The 21,921-nt window shown below is 37.9% G+C and overlaps 1 protein-coding gene across 3 annotated transcripts in view; it reads right to left on the bottom strand.

Moving 5' to 3' along the window:
* The window catches only part of CAMKMT (calmodulin-lysine N-methyltransferase), a 425,501-nt gene that overhangs the window by 397,275 nt on the left and 6,305 nt on the right, over nucleotides 1-21,921 (bottom strand). For 2 of the 3 annotated variants that reach the window (XM_019970085.2, XM_019970084.2), the window contains exons 2-3: nucleotides 12,986-13,158; nucleotides 2,354-2,418 (exon numbers count right to left, since the gene is read on the bottom strand). In XM_019970085.2, the coding sequence (XP_019825644.2) occupies nucleotides 2,354-2,418; nucleotides 12,986-13,158 (238 nt within the window). Of the gene's footprint in view, nucleotides 1-2,353; nucleotides 2,419-12,985; nucleotides 13,159-21,921 lie in introns of those variants that run through there. The other variant, XM_070798587.1, reaches the window with a different exon arrangement.

Here is a 21,921-nt window from a genome sequence, read left to right as displayed (position 1 = left end):
ACAAAAAAAAAAACCTAACCATACAATATCTCCATTTGTCAACGCAACAACAACTTGAGTAGGAGGGTAGGTGCAGACAAGTTGATGGGAAAAAATGTTTGAGAAGTATATATATATTATTCATATACAAAATAATAGCTTAGACCTTAAGGAAAAAAATTTTTTTTTACATAATGCTGCCAGCTAGTGGCCCTATTTCATACTGAGCCACTGGGAACAATACTTGATTTTCACATTACCAAACCAAAAATCCATATTCAGGACTTCCTGGCAGTCCAGTGGTTAAGACTGCACTTCTGCTACAGAAAAGTGTGGGTTCCACAAGATCCTGCATGTCATGTGGCATGGCCAAAAAACAAAAAAATTTTTTAATTCATATATAGCATTTTAGGATGATGTTCCTAAATTACACATGCATAAGTCTGACCTGCTTCCCTGGTGGTTCAGATGGGAAAGAATCCGCCTGCAATGCTAGAGACCTGGGTTCGATCCCTGGGCTGGGAAGATGCCATGGAGGAGGGCATGGCAACCCACTCCAGTATTCTTGCCTGAAGAATTCCCGTAGACAGAGAAGCCTGGCAAGCTACAGTCCATAGAGTCACAAAGAGTTGGACACAACTGAGCAACTAAGCACAGCAAAGCCCGACTTAATGATATTTACATTATCAAAGAACTAAAGGAGAACGTCTCAACTACCACTAGCATTCCTTACCAAGACCCAACCAGTCCATCCTAAAGGAGACCAGTCCTGGGTGTTCATTGGAAGGACTGATGTTGAAACTCCAATGCTTCGGCACCTGATGTGAAGAGCTGACTCATCTGAAAAGACCCTGATGCTGGGAAAGATTAAGGGCAGGAGGAGAAGGGGATGACAGATGAGATGGTTGGATGGGATCACCGACTCAGTGGACATGAGTTTGGGTAGGCTCCAGGAGTTGGTGAAGGACAGGAAGGCTTGGAGTGCTGCGGTCCAAGGAGCAAAGAGTTGGAGGGTTGCAAAGAGTCGGACACGACTGAGCGACTGAACTGAACTGAACCGAACCCAGACCTTGCCCCAACCCCCAGTAAAAATATTAGAAAAGAACTCAGCTAGCATCAGCATATAAAAACTAAAAGGTATGCCTATCACTGTCCACAAAAAATAAAATTACATTATTTTAAATATTTTAGGATATTTAGACTTCTTAGTGACAAAATACATAAATATTTTTCTCGGCAATCAAAAGCTTGCCATTATGTGGGCATAAGAACAAGATTATTGCCTGAGTATTGCTGGACATTATTCTATGCTGATCTAAAATGAGTACTTCTTGCTGAGTATGTTATTTTAGTTCATACAATAAGTGGTTACAGTTATAAAATTTCTTTTGAGAAGAAAAGCACTTGAAGATAATTTTTACATTTAAAATGGTCATATTTCACTGATAATCCACTGTCTTAAGGAAAATAGCCTATGCAGCACACAGAAAGAAGTACACAGCTTCTATCATGGTATATTATTTAATATCATGATATAAAGAGATTCTTGTTTCATTTCTATCATTGTATGACATTATGATTAAATTATTTTCTCAGTGGAGAAATCCATCATGATGTAATTAAAGGCTTAGATCAAAAGATAATATATTCTATAATATTATAATAATGAATAAAACAAAAATATTCTATTAAAGTATATTAGCAGCAAGGAAAAATGTTCTGGGTTTATTCTCCAGTGAAAGAGAGCAAGAAGTGGAAATGCACACACCCGAAACACAGCAAAGAAGGGAGAGACAGCCCCTCTGTCGGATTGATTAATTGAAAAGGTCAAAATGGAAACAAGAAACAAAAGGGATAGTACTAGAGAATCCAGGGTTCCTTCTGTCCTACTTAGTTCAATCAAAATAGTTTATTTTACCACATCAGAATAATCCTCAATAATATTATCTTCATTATTAGAAAAAACTTAAACGCTTTAGAGGTACTCACCACAGGTAATAATAAAAAATTTCATTTACTGAGTATAAACTATGAGGAATGTAGTACATTACACACTTTATATACATTATATTCAGTTCTAAGAGATGAAAAAGAATGAGGCCCTGGAGACAATATAAACTGCTCAAGATTAATTTCAGAACCAAGATTCAAATGCATGTGGGTCGTACACACACAAAACTGCCAAGTATAAACACAGCTTTATCCCACTTAGTAGGTGCATCTTACATGAGGCTTATTATGCAGCTAAAAACAGCAGGAGTTTCTATGATACACCCACATACATACGCTAGTCAATAAACACTGAAAAAAAAATGATTAAAAATTGACTTTTAAAACACTAAAATTATTTCTATAAAGTAAGTATATAACTTACAGACATTTCCTGTATTGTCAAAGCTGGTAAGAACATCTTCAACATTCAGAGATCCACTATTATGCCTAGAAAAGAATAAAGCATTTTCTTTAATGACTCTGACATATTAACATTTATTAATTATTTAAAGCTGAGACTATGCATTGTGACATACTGAATACTAACAAACCTTTCCATGTTGTGCTTTTAAAGTATTTCTGCCCACTAGCTGCTGCTGCTGCTGCTGCTGCTAAGTCGCTTCAGAAGTCTGACTCTATGCGACCCCATAGATGGCAGCCCACCAGGCTCTCCCATCCCTGCGATTCTCCAGGCAAGAACACCGGAGTCGGGTGTCATTTCCTTCTCCAATGCATGAAAGTGAAAAGGGAAAGTGAAGTCACTCAGTTGTGTCCAACTCTCCTCAACCCCATAGACTGTAGCCTACCAGGCTCCTCCATCCGTGGGATTTTCCAGGCAAGAGTACTGGAGTGGGTTGCCATTTCCTTCTCCAGCTGCCCACTAGAGGGAGAAGGAAAAGAACAGACTAGTCTTTGGGATATTTAATGCAATGGCATTTCTTGATGATTAATCTACATTTTAAAGTACTAATAATTATTTTATTATTTTAATTATATAAGTGTGAGATAAATTATTTATCTTTTTAGAGATAACAAAACTCCACACTTCGAGAATCTAAAAATAAGTAATCGACCTCCATAACCACACTCCATAACACATAATTTCCTCTTTAATGGCCCAACAAATTCAGAACTATAGTCACAAAGAACTAACCAACTTTCAAGTCTGCACATTCCATTTATGGGGAGTTCTATGTGCCAGGGGGCAAATGTTTTGTATCTTGCCCACTGATCTTAATTCTGTTCCTTTTCATCTCTCTTCACTTGATGGCCCTTTAAATATTTGATAACTGCTATTTTACTAATAGTTATAAAAGATACTATTCTTCATAAACAAATGAACCCAACTGTCAACAGGTCATAGAGTCTGAGTTACTTTTCCAGTGGTGATTAAAAAAAGTTGTTGCTAATACATCTACAATCTTCTACATGCTCCCTTATATAACTTACAGCTGTAGTTCTTTAGGATGGCAAAGCCTTTGACCGTGTGGATCACAATAAACGGCGGAAAATTTTGAAAGAGATGGGAATATCAGACCACCTGACCTGCCTCTTGAGAAACCTGTATGCAGGTCAGGAAGCAACTGTTAGAACTGGACATGGAACAACAGACTGCTCCAAATAGGAAAAGGGGTACGTCAAGGCTGTATATTGTCACCCTGCTTATTTAACTTATATGCAGAGTACATCATGAGAAATGCTGAGCTGGAAGAAGCACAAGCTGGAATCAACATTGCCGGGAGAAATATCAATAACCTCAGATATGCAGATGACACCACCCTTATGGCAGAAAGTGAAGAGGAACTAAAAAGCCTCTTGATGAAAGTGAAAGAGGAGAGTGAAAAAGTTGGCTTAAAGCTCAACATTCAGAAAACTAAGAAAGATTATGGCATCTGGTCCCATCACTTCATGGGAAATAGATGAGGAAACAGTGGAAACAGTGTCAGACTTTATTTTGGGGGGCTCCAAAATCACTGCAGATGGTGATTGCAGCAATGAAATTAAAAGACGCTTACTCCTTGGAAGAAAAGTTATGACCAACCTAGATAGCATATTGAAAAGCAGAGACATTACTTTGCCAACAAGGTCTGTCCAGTCAAGGCTATGGTTTTTCCAGTGGTCATGTATGGATGTGAGAGTTGGACTGTGAAGAAAGCTGAGCGCCGAAGAATTGATGCTTTTGAACTGTGGTGTTGGAGAAGACTCTTGAGAGTCCCTTGGACTGCAAGGAGATCCAACCAGTCCATTCTAAAGGAGATCAGTCCTGGGTGTTCACTGGAAGGACTGATGCTGAAGCTGAAACTCCAGTACTTTGGCCACCTCATGCAAAGAGTTGACTCATTGGAAAAGACTCTGATGCTGGGAGGGATTGGGGGCAGGAGGAGAAGGGGACGACAGAGGATGAGATGGCTGGATGGCATCACCGACTTGATGGACATGAGTTTGAGTGAACTCCGGGAGTTAGTGATGGACAGGGAGGCCTGGCGTGCTGTGATTCATGGGGTCGCAGAGTCGGACACAACTGTGCGACTGAACTGAATAGTTTACAATAAGCATTAATAATTCACAATAAAATTTACTTTATCAACACTGCTGCTGCTGCTGCTAAGTCGCTTCAGTCATGCCCACTCTGTGCGACCCCATAGACGGCAGCCCACCAAGTTCCCCCGTCCCTGGGATTCTCCAGGCAAGAACACTGGAGTGGGTTGCCATTTCTTTCTCCAATGCATGAAAGTAAAAGATGAAAGTGAAGTTGCTCAGTCGTGTCAGACTCTTACTTTGTCACAAAAACTTACCATGAATGATGCACATTGTTACGGACTGAACTGTGCCCCCTCCAAATTCATATGCTGAAGCCCTAACCAGCCCCCATCCCTCAGAAGGGCCTTCAAAGAGGTAATCAGGTTAAAATTGGGTCATTAGGGTGGGCCGTAATGCAAAACGACTATTGTCCTTACACAAAAAGGAGATTAGCACACACACAGACGACAAGGCCTGTGCACAGAAAGACAACCACGGGAAGAGGCAGCAAGAGCACAGCCCCATACACGTCAAGGAGGCCTTGGATGAAACCAAGCCTGCAACACCTAGATCTAAGGCTCCCAGACTCCAAACTGTGAGCAAACAAACTTGCTGTTAAAGCCATCCAAACTGCAGTGTTTTGTTCTGGGAGCCCTAGAGAGCTAATAGATACAGTAAGAAAATACATGTCAACTGCAATACCCTTCTCAGAAGAACTTTTTATTTCTATCGCAGAGACCTAGTTCTTTCAAAGAGTGATGAAGGGAGAATGCAGAAAGTTATCTGCCATTACTATTGGCCTCAACAGTATCATAACCTAAAGCAATGAAGCTATCAACCACAAATCCAATTTTCATCACTGGTATGAAGATTCTGAATCTTCTCTGTGGATGCAAGATTCTAGAAGAGGTTATTTACGGTAACCTGGAAAAAACCATAGCACACATGTCAGAAGAGAAAGAACAAAGCATTTAACATCTGAAACACAAGATGAAGCTATTAAAATGACCAGCAATACAGTATAGAGCTCAAAACTTTTTTTTTCCTGAAGACCAAAGCAATATATAGCTTCCTCAAGGAAAAACTGCCCATAATCCTATCATGCAGAGGTAACTACAGTTAATAGTTTGGTATATAGCCTTCAAATTTTATGCTACGTTCACAGACCTGTCATTAAACAGCAGAGCACACTGTCCATACAATTTTGCAATTTGTACTTTTTTCACTTAACATATTATAAAGTTTCTCACATTATTAAATATTCTCCTGCAACATGATTTTAATGGCTGCCAAGTAGTGCAGTAAATAATTGCACCACAATTTGTTGAACCAACATCTTATGTTGGATTTTTAGACTATGCCCACTATTACACTTTATGCATATTACTTCAACAAACGTCCTTATAGAAATAGCATTGAGATCTTTTCTGATTATTTCCTTAGGATAAATACCTAAAACAGCAATGGCTTTATGGTCTAGTTTTAATAAAGAGATTCTCTCATGCACTTTGTCTCTCCCTCTCTATCAGGATGAAATAAGCATTTGAAAAGAAATCTGAGACAAGAGTAAAAAAAGGTACATATATTTTGCAACAAGTTAAATATTTCTAAACAGCAGAAACTGGAATAATTAAGGTAAAATGCATGTTTAAAAGTTAAAGGCAGTATTCAAAACAGAAAGTGACACAAAACTCATCTTCCTGAAAGCCAAGAACATAAAGCCAAGAATCCTTATTTGTTGAAGCCAAGAACAGAAAGTAAACCCTGTGACATTAAATCGAATCAGGGATAGAGAAACAGGAGAACTAATCCCATACCTCTAAAAACTTACAAGAAGAAAAGCAATTATCTATGAAGTTGAGAAACCCTAAAAGATGGCATCTCATGAAAGAAAAAGGTCAACAATCATTGTCCTCAATGGTATACAGATTAGTGCTAACTGTAAGAAAACTACCATGGACACAGTGTGGTAAATATTCAGTTTGATTATTTCAGGTTCCCTTTCTTTTGCTCCAAACCTAAGGATTGTTCTTTGTTCAGAATCATTTACTTCATTCAGGCTTCCCTGGTGGCTCAGGAGTGCAGAAGCCACCTGCTAACGCAGGAGATGCAGGTTCAAGACCTGGGTCAGGAAGATGCCCAGGGAAAAGAAATGGCAACCCTGAAAAACTCCATGGACATAGAAGTCTGGCAGACTATAGTCTATAGGATTGCAAAGAGTCAGACACGACTTAGCAATTGAACAACAACAATAATATCTACTTTATTCAAGTGTCAACTCTATAAGATCTTGTCTACCCTTCATCTTTCAACTGTTTACCTAAGCAGGTAAACAGTTTTGCTTGGATAATGTGGTTGGTAGGTTCCAAGTAGGTTCCAATATCTACTGTACTGGAACTTCTGAACTTCTCAAGAAGGAAGGGAACTCTCAAACTTCAATCTTTCCATTACACTGATAATTAATGTTATAAAATGATGACAACTTTTTGCTAACATAGCCATGATATAAAAAGTTCACTCCATGTTTCTCCTAAATTCCAAAGCTTTAACTGCTTCCTAGGTCTTTAACCACAAAAAAGAAATGATAATTATGTGACATGATAGGGGTGTTAGCTAATAGTATGGTGCTAATCATTCTACAATAGATAAGTGATTGAAGTCAACACAGAATATATCCTAAATTTACACAATGGTATATGTTAATTATATCTCAATAAATATGTCAATATATGTCAATTACATCTCAATAAAGCTGAAAGAAAATTTACCAGTAGCCAGTTTCTTCCTCCAAAAGTCAACCAGCCATTTTTACAAGCACCTAAAGCTATGCTAGTACTAAGGACCTTTGATTTTTCCCGGGAATGGCCCTTGGAGTAAGAAATAAGGAGCAAGTCACTAGGGCAAATAATTATTTGAAGAGCAAAAACAAAAGCTACCAGAGAAAAATTTGAAGCCTACCTGGTGGCTCAGATGGTAAAGAAACCACCTGCAATGCAGAAGACGTGGGTTCGATCCCTGATTTGGGAAGATCTCCTGGAGAAGGGAATGGCAACCTGCTCCAGTACTCTTTCCTGGAGAATCCCATGGACAGAGGAGCCTAGCGGGCTACAGTCCATGGGGTTGCAAAGAGTCAGACATGAGTGAGTAACTTTCACTCATAAAAGTACAAGAGATTGAAACTAGAGGTTAAAAGTAAACGAGGGCTAAATATGGCACCATAACACACAAGCAACAAATGAAAAAAAAATAAAATAAAATAGATACATTGAACTTGAACAAAACTGAAAACTTCTATACACCAAAGGACACTATCAAGAAAGTGAAAAGATAAACCACAAGATGAGACAAATTATTTGCAAATCACACATCTGATATGGTTCAAGTATCCAGAATATATAAAGAACTCTCACAATTCAACAACAGAGAAAAACAACCTTAATAAAAATGGGCAAAGGACTTGAAGAGACATTTCTGCAAATAAGATATACAAATGGCCAATGAGCACATGAAAAAACGTAAAACATACTTAGTCACTGGGGGACTACAAATCAAAACAACAGTAAGGTATCACTTCACACTAGAATGGCAATAATAAAAATAACAATAATATAGGAAAAATCATAGGAGCTTGCATGCATGGGGAGAAACTAGAACTCTCTTATATTCCTAGTAGGTAAAATGGCACAGCCACTGCAGAAAACAATTTGGACATTCTTCAAAAAGTTAAACAAAGAGTTACTATATGACCCAGTAATCTTGCCCCTCAGGAAACACCTATGATTTAAAAAGTTATATATTCAGGTATAATCTTGCCCCTCAGGACACACCTAAGAGAATTAAAAAATTATATATTCACATAAAAACGTATACATGAATGTTCATAGTAGCATTATTTTTCTCTATTTTTTAAAAAAATTTTTATTTTATTTCTGTCTCTGCTGGGTCTTCACTGCTGCACATAAGCTTTCTCTAGTCGTGGCAAGCAAGGGCTACTTTAGTTGTGGCGGGCAATCTTTTCATTGTGGTGGCTTCTGTTGTTACAGAGCATGGGATGTAGGCATGCGGGCTTCAGTAGCTGGGTATATGGGTTCAGTAGTTGTGGTTCACAGGCTGTAGAGCGTGGGCTCATCAGTTGTGGTACACGGGCTTAGTTGCTCTGAATCATGTGGGCTCTCAGTTCCCTGACTAAACCTGAGTTCCCTGCATTAGCAGGCAGATTCTTGACCACTGGATCACCAAATAAGTCTCTTAGTAGCATTATTCATAATAGCCAAAAAATAGAAATTACCCAAATGTTCATCAACTGATGAATGGATAGACAAAATATGGTATTGTCCATACACTGGAATATTATTCAGCCATTAAAAAGGAAAGGAGTATTGATATATGCTGTAACATAGATTAATCAAAACACATTACGTTAAGTGAAAGAAGCCAAACATAAAAGGGCATATATCATATGATTCTACCTATATAAAATGTCCAGAATAGGGGACACAACTGAGCGACTTCACCTTCACCTTTCCCTTTCATGCACTGGAGAAGGAAATGGCAACCCACTCCAGTGTTCCTGCCTGGAGAATCCCAGGTACGGGGGAGCCTGGTGGGCTGCCATCTCTGGGGTCGCACAGAGTCGGACATGACTGAAGCGACTTAGCAGCAGCAGCGTATAGATAGAAAGTTGGTAAGTGGTTGCCAGGAGGAAGAGGAAGGAATAAGATGGAGAGTTACTAGTAATGGGAATGGGGCTTCATTTCATGGTGATGAAAAATTTTTGAAATTAGAGAGTGGTGATGGTTCCACAACATTGTAAATGTACTAAAAACCACTAACTGCACAATTCAAAGTGGTTAAAATGATTACTTTTTACCTTGATTACAAAAAAAGGTGGTCCCCCAAAATTAGAAAAAGTAAGCCAGAGAGTGGAATGGGTCCTCAAAGGCTGCATAAGAACAAAGATTTTCAGAAGGACAAGGTTTAAAAAACATGATTCTAGATGCAACTTACTTTGGAGCTCTTTCAAAAATAAATGGCTAAAGCCTTATTTTTTCAGTCTTACACCTACTAGTTAGAGGAAACTAGATTTGTACATTATTTGTACATTAAAATATGAACATTTTAAAAAATATCAAGGGAACATTTTGATTTATTGAAACTCTGATTATATGTATATGCAAGCAAACTACATAATCATGATTGGAGTTTAAAATAACCTAGAAAATTAGATTATAATTGGCCCATATCTGTGATTTAAGCTTCATGAAAACATGACCCAATGAACTATTTTCTACATACACTGCATCACATTTTGAAGGTGCTATAAAGTTCCTTCTGCAGTCTGTTGTGATCCACACACACAAAGGCTTTTGCATAGTCAATGAAGCAGAAGTAGATGTTTTTTTGGAATTCCCTTGCTTTCTTGACAAGCCAACTAATGTTGGCAATTTGATCTCTGGTTCCTCTGCCTTTTCTAAATCCAGCTTGTACACCTGGAAGTTCTCGGTTCACATACTGTTGAAGCCTAGCTTGAAGAAGGATTTTGACCCTAACCTTATGAGCATGTGAAATGAGAGCAACTGTCTAATGGTCTGAACATTCTTTGGCACAATACTCTCACTTTCTTTGGGATTGGAATGAAAACCGACCTTTTCTAGTCCTGTGGCCACTGCTGAGTTTTCCAAATTTACTAACATAATGAGTGCAGCACTTTCAACAGCATCATCTTTTAGGATTTGCTGAAGCTGAAGCTCCAGTATCTTGGCCACCTGATTCAAAGAGCCGACTCACTGGAAAAGAACCTGATACTGGGAAAGATTGAAGGCAAAAGGGGAAGGGGGTGGCAGAGGATGAGATGGTTAGCTAGCATCACCAACTCAATGGATATGAATCTGAGCAAACTCCAGGAGATGTGAAGGACAGGGAAGCCTGGCTGCAGGCTGCAGGCCACAGGGCTGCAAAGAGTCAGACACGACCTAGCTACTGAACACAACACACACATAAAGTTCCTCCTAAAATACAAAATAAAACACAAGAGAACAAAAGCTGTTTTAATAGTCACCCCTGCTGTTAATATTACTAACATTAAAACTGTACTTTTTAAATATAAATTCAGTATCCACACTTGCCTCAGTTGCCAATCTTGCCAAGTTTTAAAGGGGTACCTATGATACCTCCATGTATAAGGACATCTGTCACATATATAATTTCATAAGCAAACCATTCCATCACAAGTTTTTATTTACTGAACACTCACAGGGTACATGCGCTTCCCTGGTGGCCCAGCTGGTAAAGAATCTGCCTGCAATGCAGGAGAGCTTTGTTCAATTCCTGAGTCAGGGAGACCCCCTGGAGATGGCAATGGCAATGATTTGCTTGTGAAATTATATGTATGACAGATCTCAATCCCTTCATCTGAAAAATGAATACAAGACTGACTTACAAGAGGCAGGATGTGCAGAAGTTAAAAGTTCAAGCTGTGACTATCATTATATAAGATGTTACTGATGGAGATAGCTGAGGGAAGGGTCCACGGAACTCCTCGTATACTTTTGCAACTTCCTAAGAGTCTGTAATTAATTCAAAACAAAAATTTTTTTAAGTACAGGTGAGAAACCAGACCACCAGTGTTTGAATAGGGTCACAATCAATTACTGGCTGTGTGATCTCAATCAACTTATTTATATTCTCATCTGTAAAATGAAGATAAAAACAGCATTTACCCATAAGATGCTGTGTGAATTAAATAAGCTAGTACATGTAAACCACTCACAAAAGTGCTTGTCACGAGGCCCGGCACTCAACTGTCAGCCATTATTAATGTTGCTATGATTATATACTTTTATTCTAAGATCATAATTCAGTTCTAGAATTCTATATGTTTACTGATGTGGCGAGATACCAGCTAGTTTGGAGAAAAGAGAAAAAATCTTGGCAGCCATTGTGCCAAAATTCTAGCTCAGCCACCTGTCTTCTTTCTAGAAAGAATCTTTCTATAGGATTTAGTGTAATATTTACATAGAAATATTTATTCTTTCAAAAACGGTTATATCACAAAGAGCCACACTGCTGGAGAAGAGTCTTGCTTCTACATCAAGGTCATCTCCACCAAGTATTCTCCAAGTATGAAACAATGTCTTATTTTGAAAACTCCTAGGAACAGAAGAGTTCACATTTTCTCTGGCTAAGTCTTACCAGGGCCTTGAAGACGTCAGGAAGTTATTCTTGGCACAGTTCACACTTATTGCCTCTTATCACAGTGGAGGCAGAAGATAAGTTTTAGAACTTTATACCTTACTGTTTCTCCTTCTCTTTAATATCCTTATAGACTCTATCTTCCAATTGTTTAATTATCTTCATTCCCGCTTCACAGATTTATTGGAAGGAGTACATGAATTAGAATACATCAAAGCACCTGGCGCTATACCTGGCATACAGTAAGTATTTAATACAGTTTTCTTTCCTTCCTAATCAAGGACTAAGCTAATCATCTCCATCACAAATGCCAGGCAATTGAGGTGTTCTCATTAGAATTTCACAATGAATGTACACAAACCCCCAAGTTTTTATCCCTATTTAGAATTTTCAGTAAAGCAGTATTATGAAACCAGACCCTAACTGTACTTCCCTGACCACCCTAATCAATTTTTATCCAAATCCTAAATATTCAGCTGTTACAGTATCTTTCAAAGCTTAGATATCTTAAACTAAAATAGTTCAAGAAACATATACTATAAATAGACATCCTTTGTGAAAACATTTTTCTTAAAATTATTCCTAAACTCACCTAAACTGTATTCAGACATATTTCCACTTAAAATGCTTTTTGCTCTTTCTACAATTACTGTAAATGTGCTTCTCCCTTCCTTTCAAAATGTGTAATCTTGTCAAGAAAGGCAGATTTTATAAAAATCAAACACCTGAAGTAATGTTGCAACATGCTAGACTATAACTGGGAGAGAAAAATTAATTCTGTAAAAATGGTATCTTAACTCTCCACTCTTTTCTAATGATTTTTAAAACCAGAACAGTCTGTATGCTTTTCACAATATCACTGCTTTCAGCTGAATTTTCTCCTCCTATTCTTAAGATTCTTCTGAAAGTGACAAAACATGAATAGGAAAAATACCAAAGCTTGATTTTTCAAATAACTACTACTTAAAGAGTAGTTTGGAAAAAGTCTGTTTTCACTTCAGGCTCAAGAAGAACTTGGCTTTTTTTTCATATCAAATGTTATGAGAAAACGGTTAAATGAACTCTTTGATTTGAATTTTATCTCCAAATGCCAATACATTCCTTGGAATGTTTTTTCTTTAGTTCTGAGAACATAGCAAGACCCAGTTAAAGGAGTATTTCCAAACACAAAGTTATAAAACCTAAATTCTGATAAAGACTACTTGCAAATTCAATAGAATGAACAATTCGATTCTTGGTAGATTGTTTTTCTTTTACAAGAGAAAAATGCTTAAAAAAAAATCTTAACTGGAGTGATGTTTACCTTACGAAAATACTGTATTCAGGATAGAAGATGCTTGTATATTGGACCCAGGCGCCAGCTTCCTCTTCAGTTTCCCTTTTTTTGACTTCTGTTACTGAAAACAGATTAAATGATTCAAATCTTCTTACAGATATATGTCGTAGACAGTCATCCAGGTGTTTTTGTTTCAGAACCTTTGAAATAAAACCAAATATTGTGGTCACAAATATTATATAAATACAACGTTCAACATTTAGGAGGTAAGGGGACTTTCATTTCTGATAATGGCAGATAATTCAGACCAAAGTCTTACTGAAAACAACTAGAAAAGATGCATAAAACATTTTAAAACACTACTCAAAGGCATCAGAGAACAAGGACAATACTGAAGATCTACCAGTCTAATATCTAACAAGGTAAATCTAGTGAGAAGAGTCTGGCTTTTGTGACCACTCTTCCTGTGAGACATTCAATTCCAAAAGGAAGGTCTGAGAAGACAAGCAGCACTTTCAACAGTTTGTAGAATTAGGGGGTAAAAGTTGAATTTCAAAGCATACTACCTAGTCAGGAGCAGTATGCTATTCTGAGCCGGTGTGTGTGTGTGTGTGTGTGTGTGTGTGTTAAGATAAACCAAATAAGTAATTTTGTTGGTGTCATTGCAAACTGGGCTCTTAAATAAGACAGAAAGGCAATACAGCTGTTAAGATTAATGAGGTTAAGCAAAAACACTGTAGCTCTGAATGTGAATGAAGTATAATATAAATTAATGATGTATTCTATTTTTTAAAACTATACATGTATTACCTACATCTGACCACTGAAAAGGTCTAAAACCAATGCCCAAACTAGCAGCAATGAACCCACTTAATGCATATACTGCTGTCTCTAAATGACAATTTTTATTAAATCAAAGTAAGGGGAATTCCCTAGTGGTCCAGTGGCTGGGACTCCCAGCTTTCACTGCCAAGGGCATGGGTTTAATAATCCCTGGTTAAGGAACCAAGATGCTTCCCTGGTGGTTCCGATGGTAAAGAATCTGTCTGCAATGCAGGAGACATGGGTTCAATCCCTGCGTTGGGAAGATCCCCTGGAGGAGAGCATGGGAACCCACTCAGCATTCTTTCTTGCCTGGAGAATCCCCATGGACAGAGGAGCCTAGTGGGCTATAGTCCATGGGGTTTCAAAGAGTCAGACATGACTGAGCAACTAAACATTCAAGGAACTAAGATAAGGCAGGCAAGCTGAGGAAGAATGCCAGGAATTATACAAGATAAGCCTGGAACATCATGCACACAAGAAAACAAGAAAGCCTTACAGAATTAGGGGTTATATCAAAAGGATTCAAGAGACAATAGAGAAAGGGTCCATTGGCCAAAGATGGGATACTGTGAATATTAACACAGATAATAAATGTAACTAAACTGAAACACATTAGTTCATAATGGTAATTTTTAAATGCCTCACTGCTGACCACTGAAGAATGCAAAGAACCAATTTATTTTGAAAATAGTAATTGAAGAGAAAGAATCAAATATTTATCTGTTTTTCCTATATAAACTATAACTGAGAGCATCCAAATGGAAGAGCCCAAGTAATAAATGAAGAAAGAACAACAGAACATCACCATTTTCAACTCCCTCATGAATTCATGAACCAAGGTAATCATGATAAGGAAATGACCACACATCCCTGTGAGTACTGATGAAATTTCACACCACCATTATCTTGACCAACTAAACAAAACAAAAAATATCAAATCTGAGTTTCATCAAATCTCTAATGGAAAATACGAAATGCAGGGGTAGAGGAACTCATTGATCAAGTGCAATTAGCAAAATTCAAGTTATGGGAAACTCTGCAAAACACCCAGTTTCTTCTAAAATAGACAGCAAGGGCTGGAATAGAGACATGTCAAGGGAATATTTATTAATAGATTAAAAAGACTTAAACACATCAATAATAACAATATTTGGAATTTAATTTGGATCCTGTTTTCAAAAAAATTAAACTGTAAAAAAAATTAGGAGACAATGGAGAAAATTTGGAAACTGACCAGATCATCAAAGAATTATTCTGCATAGGATTTGGCATTGCAATCATTTTTTAATGTTATCTTGTGTAAGTACATACTGAAATAGTTATAGAAAAATGTTATCTGAGATTATCTGTTATCTCAGTTGTTATCTGAAAATGGTAGCTCAGTTATCTGAGATTCACTTCAAAATAATCTGGTGAGAGTTGCATAATAAGAGATTAGAAATGAATTGAAGTAGTCCAGAGTTAAAAACAGTTGAAGATTATAGAAATCTTCCTCAGTAATCAATGCAAAGAAATAGAGGAAAACAACAGAATGGGAAAGACTAGAGATCTCTTCAAGAAAATAAGAGAAACCAAGGGAACAATTTCATGCAAAGATGGGCTCAATAAAGGACAGAAATGGTATGGACCTAAAAGAAGCTGAAGATATTAAGAAGAGCTGGCAAGAATACACAGAAGAACTGTACAAAAAAGATCTTCACAACCCAGATAATCACGATGGTGTGATCACTCACCTAGAGCCAGACATCCTGGAATGTGAAATCAAGTGGGCCTTAGGAAGCATCACTACGAACAAAGCTAGTGCAGGTGATGGAATTCCAATTGATCTATTTCAAATCCTGAAAGATGATGCTGTGAAAGTGCTGCACTCAATATGCCAGCAAATTTGGAAAACTCAGCAGTGGCCACACGACTGGAAAAGGTCAGTTTTCATTCCAATCCCAAAGAAAGGCAATGCCAAAGAATGCTCAAACTACCACAGAATTGCACTCATCTCACATGCTAGCAAAGTAATGCTCAAAATTCTCCAAGCCAGGCTTCAACAGTACATGAACCATGAACTTCCAGATGTTCAAGCTGGATTTAGAAAAGGCAGAGGAACCAGAGATCAAATTGCCAACATCCATTGGGTCACTGAAAAAGCAAGAGAGTTCCAAAAAATCACCTACTTCTGCTTTAGACTATGCCAAAGCCTTTGACTGTGTGGATCACAACAAACTGTGGAAAATTCTTAAAGAGATGAGAATACCAGACCACCTGACCTGCCTCCTGAGAAATCTGTATGCAGGTCAAGAAGCAACAGTTAGAACTGAACATGGAACAACAGACTGGTTCCAAAATAGGAAAGGAGTACGTCAAGGCTGTATATTGTCACCCTGCTTATTTAACTTCTATGCAGAGTACATCATGAGAAATGCTGGGCTGGAGGAAGCACAAGCTGGGATCAAGATTGCTGGGAGAAATATCAGTAACCTCAGACACGCAGATGACACCACTCTTAGGGCAGAAAGCAAAGAACTAAAGAGCCTCTTGATGAAAGTGAAAGAGGAGAGTGAAAAAGTTGGCTTAAAACTCAACATTTAAAAAACTAAGATCATGGCATCAGGTCCCATCACTTCATGGCAAATAGATGGGGAAATAATGGAAACAGTGACAGACTTTTTTTTTTTTTTGGCTCCAAAATCACAGAAGATAGTGATTGCAGCCATGAAATTAAAAGACGCTTGCTCCTTGGAAGAAAAGTTATGACCAACCTAGACAGCATATTAAAACGCAGAGACACTACTTTGCCAACAAATGTCCATCTAGTCAAAGCTATGGTTTTTCCAGTAGTCATATATGGATATGAGAGTTGGACTATAAAGAAAGCTGAGCACTGAAGAATTGATGCTTTTGAACTGTGGTGTTGGAGAAGACTCTTGCGAGTCCCTTGGACTGCAAGGAGATCCAACCAGTCCATCCTAAAGGAGATCAGTCCTGAATATTCATTGGAAGGATTGCTGTTGAAGCTGAAACTCCAATACTTGGCCACTTGATGTGAAAAAACTGACTCATTTGAAAAGACCCTGATGCTGGGAAAGATTGAAGGCGGGAGGAGACCAGGATGACAGAGGGTGAGATGGTTGGGTGGCATCACCAACTCAATGGTCTTGAGTTTGAGTAAACTCTGGAAGTTGGTGATGGACAGGGAAGCCTGGCGTGCTACAGTCCATGGGGTCACAAGGAGTCAGACACAACTGAGTGATTGAACTGAACTGATAGATACCTGAATAGCTATTAAAGTATTATTTCCAATTTTGCATATATCTGACATTTCCTATGAAGTTTCTTTAATATATAAAGCACTCTAATAGTCATAAGTTAAATATAACTAAAAAGATATCTAAAACTAAATATACTTGGAAGTTAAGCAATAGACTTCTAAATGATCAACGAATCAAAAAACACACAATGGAAATTAGAAAGCATTTTGAACTGAATAATAAAAATACATTTCAAAACATGAAATGTAGCTGCTGCTGCTGCTGCTGCTAAGTCGCTTCAGTCGTGTCCGACTCTGTGGGACCCCATAGATGGCTAAATCCATACTAAGAGGGAAATATATGGAAAAGCTAAAAATCAGTAAGCTGAGTATCCATTGCAAAAACTCGAAAAAGAACAAATTAAGTCCTCAAAAGAGTAAAAGCTAATAAAGCAGAAAACAAACAAAGCAGGGGGGATTAACAACATCAAGGGATGGTTCTCTGAAGAGATTAATAAACTGATAAACCCCTGATGAAGCTATTAAGGAAAAAAGAAAGAAGGTATAAATTTCAATGACATAAGGAGATCACTATAGATCCTACAGGCATTAAAAAATGCAAAGGAATATTATGAAGACTAACTTCGAAAATTTAGATGAAATGGACAAATTCCTGGAAAAATACAACTAACCAAAATTGACACAAGCAGAAACTGAAAGTCTAAACGGTCCTAAACTATTTTAAAAATAAAATGCATAAATAAAAATTTTACCACAAAGAAAACTCCAAGTCCAGACTATTCACCAGCAAATGACAGCAAACATCCAAGTAAGAATTAATTTAAGTCTTAACCACACTCTTCATTAAATTCTCAAATAACTCCATGAGATAGATACCTATTATGTGACAGAGGAAGCTAATGAAAAGGAATGGTAATTTGCTCAAGGTCAGAAAGCTAGTAAGAAGCAAATTCAGGCTATCTGACTACAGAACTTGAACTTTCAACACCTTTTCCTGTGGAGAATGTGGTAGCCTGGCACCAAACATCACATTTCTACTTCCTTTAAGATACCTTCCTATGCTAAAGCTAGAAACCACATTTCCCAGAATCCCTAGAAGTCAGTTTCAGATGTGCTTTTGGTTTAGCTAACCAGATGGACTAACATGAGATTTGAAAGAAAGAAAGATGGAAAGAAGAAAGATCCATTTCTGCAATGTGTGCTAGTAAGAACAGTTCTAAAGACATTTGGATCTTCAGCAGCTTTAGCAGAGGTTCCAATGTTCACACTCTAATTTAGTGGAGAGTGAAAGACTGAGTAATGGAGCATGTGCGCACACACACACACATACACACACACACAGAGGCCGTACAAGTGACAAACCTTTGCTGGTAGACACAGAACAGGCAAGGTGTACTTCTGGAGTCTACAGTTCTAGAAACAGCTTCTTGATCACCAGAGATCACACACAATGTGAAATGATCCCAGAAAGAAGCTCAAGTTCTTCATTTTGGTAGCGGTAGCATCTCTCTTGGCAGGCCAGCTTTTGTGTTGTTCTGGGACTCATTCTTTGTAGGTTCCTTTAGTTCCTCCAAAGATTTTATGAGCATTTAATTCCCTTTATAAAGCCCTTTTCTGCTTAAAATAGCTAGAGTTGTTTCTCTTATCTGAAAAGGAATCCTGACTACATAAAGGCAAACTGAGATCAGAACCAAGCAAGAAACCATACCAACTTGAATAATATATCTTGAGGGAAAAAATAGGCTTAAATTTTTTATATTATATAGAAGGTTTATAAGGTTGATTTTTTTAAATGGAACATCAGAAAAGTTGCCTCTCTTTGACCTGTTAGAGAGTTTCCTTTAAAAATAAAAGGGTGGGCTTCCCTGGTAGCTTGGTGGTAAAGAATCTGCCTGCCAATGCAGATGACATGGGCTAGATCCCTGATCCAGGAAGATCCCACGTGCCTTGGAGCAACTAAGCCCTGACATCACAACTATTGAGTTGTGTTCTAGAGCCCGAGAGCCACAAATACTGAAGCCTGTGCGCCCTAGAGCCAGTGCTCCATGACAGCAGAAGCCACCACCATGAAAAACCTGTGCACTGCAGCTAGCAAGTAGCCCCTGTTCTCCCCAACTAGAGAAAAAGCCCGCAGAGCAATGACGACCCAGCACAGCCAAAGATGAAATACATAAATAAAATTTTAAAAATAAATAAAAGGATGAATTGTTTTAAAAGGTTTTACCAAAAATACAGTCTTATTGTTATCTATCATCTATGATTATGAGGAAGAAAAACACATCATGCGAAGAGTTGACTCATTGGAAAAGACTGATGCTGGGAGGGATTGGGAACAAGAGGAGAAGGGGACGACAGAGGATGAGATGGCTGGATGGCATCACTGACTCGATGGACGTGAGTCTCAGTGAACTCCGGGAGTTGGTGATGGACAGGGAGGCCTGGCATGCTGTGTTCATGGGATCGCAAAGAGTCGGACACGACTGAGCGACTGATCTGATCTGATCTGAAACAAACCTTACTCCCAAAAAAAAAATTGTTATAAAGTGTAAAATGTAGATATTATAAATTGCCACAGATCTCGTCCAATTAATGTCCAAAAATCAAATGCCTTTTTATACTAATTAAATTACTCTGACATCAAGGTAATGACATTACAAATCACTAAGGTAAAAAGTTATTAAATCAACACATGTATAAAATTGGAAGAGGCTTTTATAGTTTAGTAAATTCCATGATCTACAATATGACAACAAGGTAATTCTCAAAGAAAGTAAAAAATATATTTAGAATAAATAAAAGGGAAAATTTATTTACATAATCTATACACTACTCCGGAGAAGGCAATGGCACCCCACTCCAGTGGGGCCTAGAAAATCCCATGGACGGAGGAGCCTGGTGGGCTGCAGTCCATGGGGTTGCTAGAGTCGGACATGACTGAGTGACTTCACTTTCACTTTTCACTTTCATGCATTGGAGAAGGAAATGGCAACCCACTCCAGTGTTCTTGCCTGGAGAACCCCAGGTTCGGGGAAGCCTTGTGGGCTGCCGTCTATGGGGTCGCACAGAGTTGGACACGACTGAAGCGACTTAGCAGCTTAGCAGCATACACTACTCAGTAAAGGTAATCATATGCAATGGAGATCAATTCAGATTACTACTGATTCAGTTATTTCAAGGTCATCAAAAATGTCTGCAGCTTTGTGACTTGAGAGGATATTTAAATTTCCCATCAAGGTATAATCTTGTCAGCTACCGCTTTTAGAATATTGCCTTCCAACCCCCTAAGTAAATAATAATTGCCTTCCAACCCCCTAAGGAATAATCAAATGGAATTATGGGATGGGGTGGTGAAGGAAAATACTCAAAGTTCAGATATAAAAGGTTATATACCTTATAAATAAAGTTTGCGGTCTGAGCTAGAATTGTGAAGTCAAAAATTACCTATAGAGAGCAGCTTTCAAAAATGACAAAAAACTAGATGTGAAAAAGGAATATAGCCTCTCTTTGCCACAGAGAATTCAGAAGGAACAAGAAGGCAATGAAAACCAGGTAGACAAAGTGAAAACATTCAGTTGTTTGAAAGCTTCAAAAAAAGAAATGAATGAAAATGTTTTCAACAATAACCAAAAAGGTGTTAACTCATTGGGGGTGGGGGTGGGGAATACTTTCACAATGTATACATATATCAAATCATCACATTGTGTAGTTTACAATATGATTTGTCAGGTATATCTCAATAAAGCTGAAACTTTCAAATGGTGAATTTTTTTACTCTTAGAAAAATTCATATAAAAGCATCATTTTTAGGACTCAAAACTTTTTAGGAATTAAAATAAATCATAGATTTCTGGTCTTAACTTAAATAATAAAAATGAGCCAAATAAAAATATTCAGCATGGAATGGGTGTTAAAGTATTTAATCTCTGGAAAACTGTTATATTTACTCTTAGGAAGACTATTGATTAATAGTCTAACAAATTTTACAGCTCTGAGAATGTAAAAAGACACATGCTTTCACACTTGGAGCCTTCTAAACTTTTTATTTTCTTTGCTGCACAGTGAAAAGTTCATTTATTTCAAGGACTTCCGCGCTGTTCCAGTGGTTAAGAATCTGCCTGTCAATGCTGGGGACAGGGGTTTGATCTCCGGTCTGGGAAGATCACACATGCCAGGAGGAACTAAGCCCGCCCTATAGAGACAGCCAACCGTAGCTGCTAAGCCAAAAATAAAGAAACTTTTTAAAGTCCATTTCTTTCAAAATAATTATTGGTGGAATATTTTGTTTTCAGATTGACAAGCTACATACTTCTAACTCAAGAAAACATTCCCGTTCACCATTTTTAACCTAAAGCATATTCCTAAATATTTTTAAGGAATCAAATAAAAACCAATTATTAATCTTAATAACTCAGAAACATAAAAAAAGAAAATCTCCTCCAGTCACTGATGTATATGTCAATAAGGTTTGAACTGTGGGGCTCAGGGGTGAGCATTACAATTTAGATGCTTAAGGTTAAAGTATGTTCCACAGAGCACACAAAAATCTATGTCATCTGTGACTATATAGCAGTATAAAGTTCTAAAATCAATTGAAATGTAAGTTTAACTTCAACAATGTGAAAAATCCTTATAAACACAACGATGTATAAAATTAAAAAAAAAAAAAAAGGAATGAAAGAGCACGAATGACCCTGTTCAGCTGCTGCTGTAGAAAGTGATCCCTGCTGCTGCTGCTGCTGCTGCTGCTGCTAAGTCACTTCAGTCGTGTCCAACTCTGTGCAACCCCATAGACGGCAGCCCACCAGGCTCCCCCGTCCCTGGGATTCTCCAGGCAAGAACGCTGGAGTGCGTTGCCATTTCCTTCTCCAATGCATGA

The sequence above is a fragment of the Bos indicus genome, chromosome 11 (genome assembly GCF_029378745.1).
Source record: "Bos indicus isolate NIAB-ARS_2022 breed Sahiwal x Tharparkar chromosome 11, NIAB-ARS_B.indTharparkar_mat_pri_1.0, whole genome shotgun sequence".
Lineage (NCBI taxonomy): Eukaryota > Metazoa > Chordata > Mammalia > Artiodactyla > Bovidae > Bos > Bos indicus.
The sequence above is the reverse complement of the archived record's forward strand: the minus strand, read 5'-3'. Positions and strand labels throughout refer to the sequence as shown.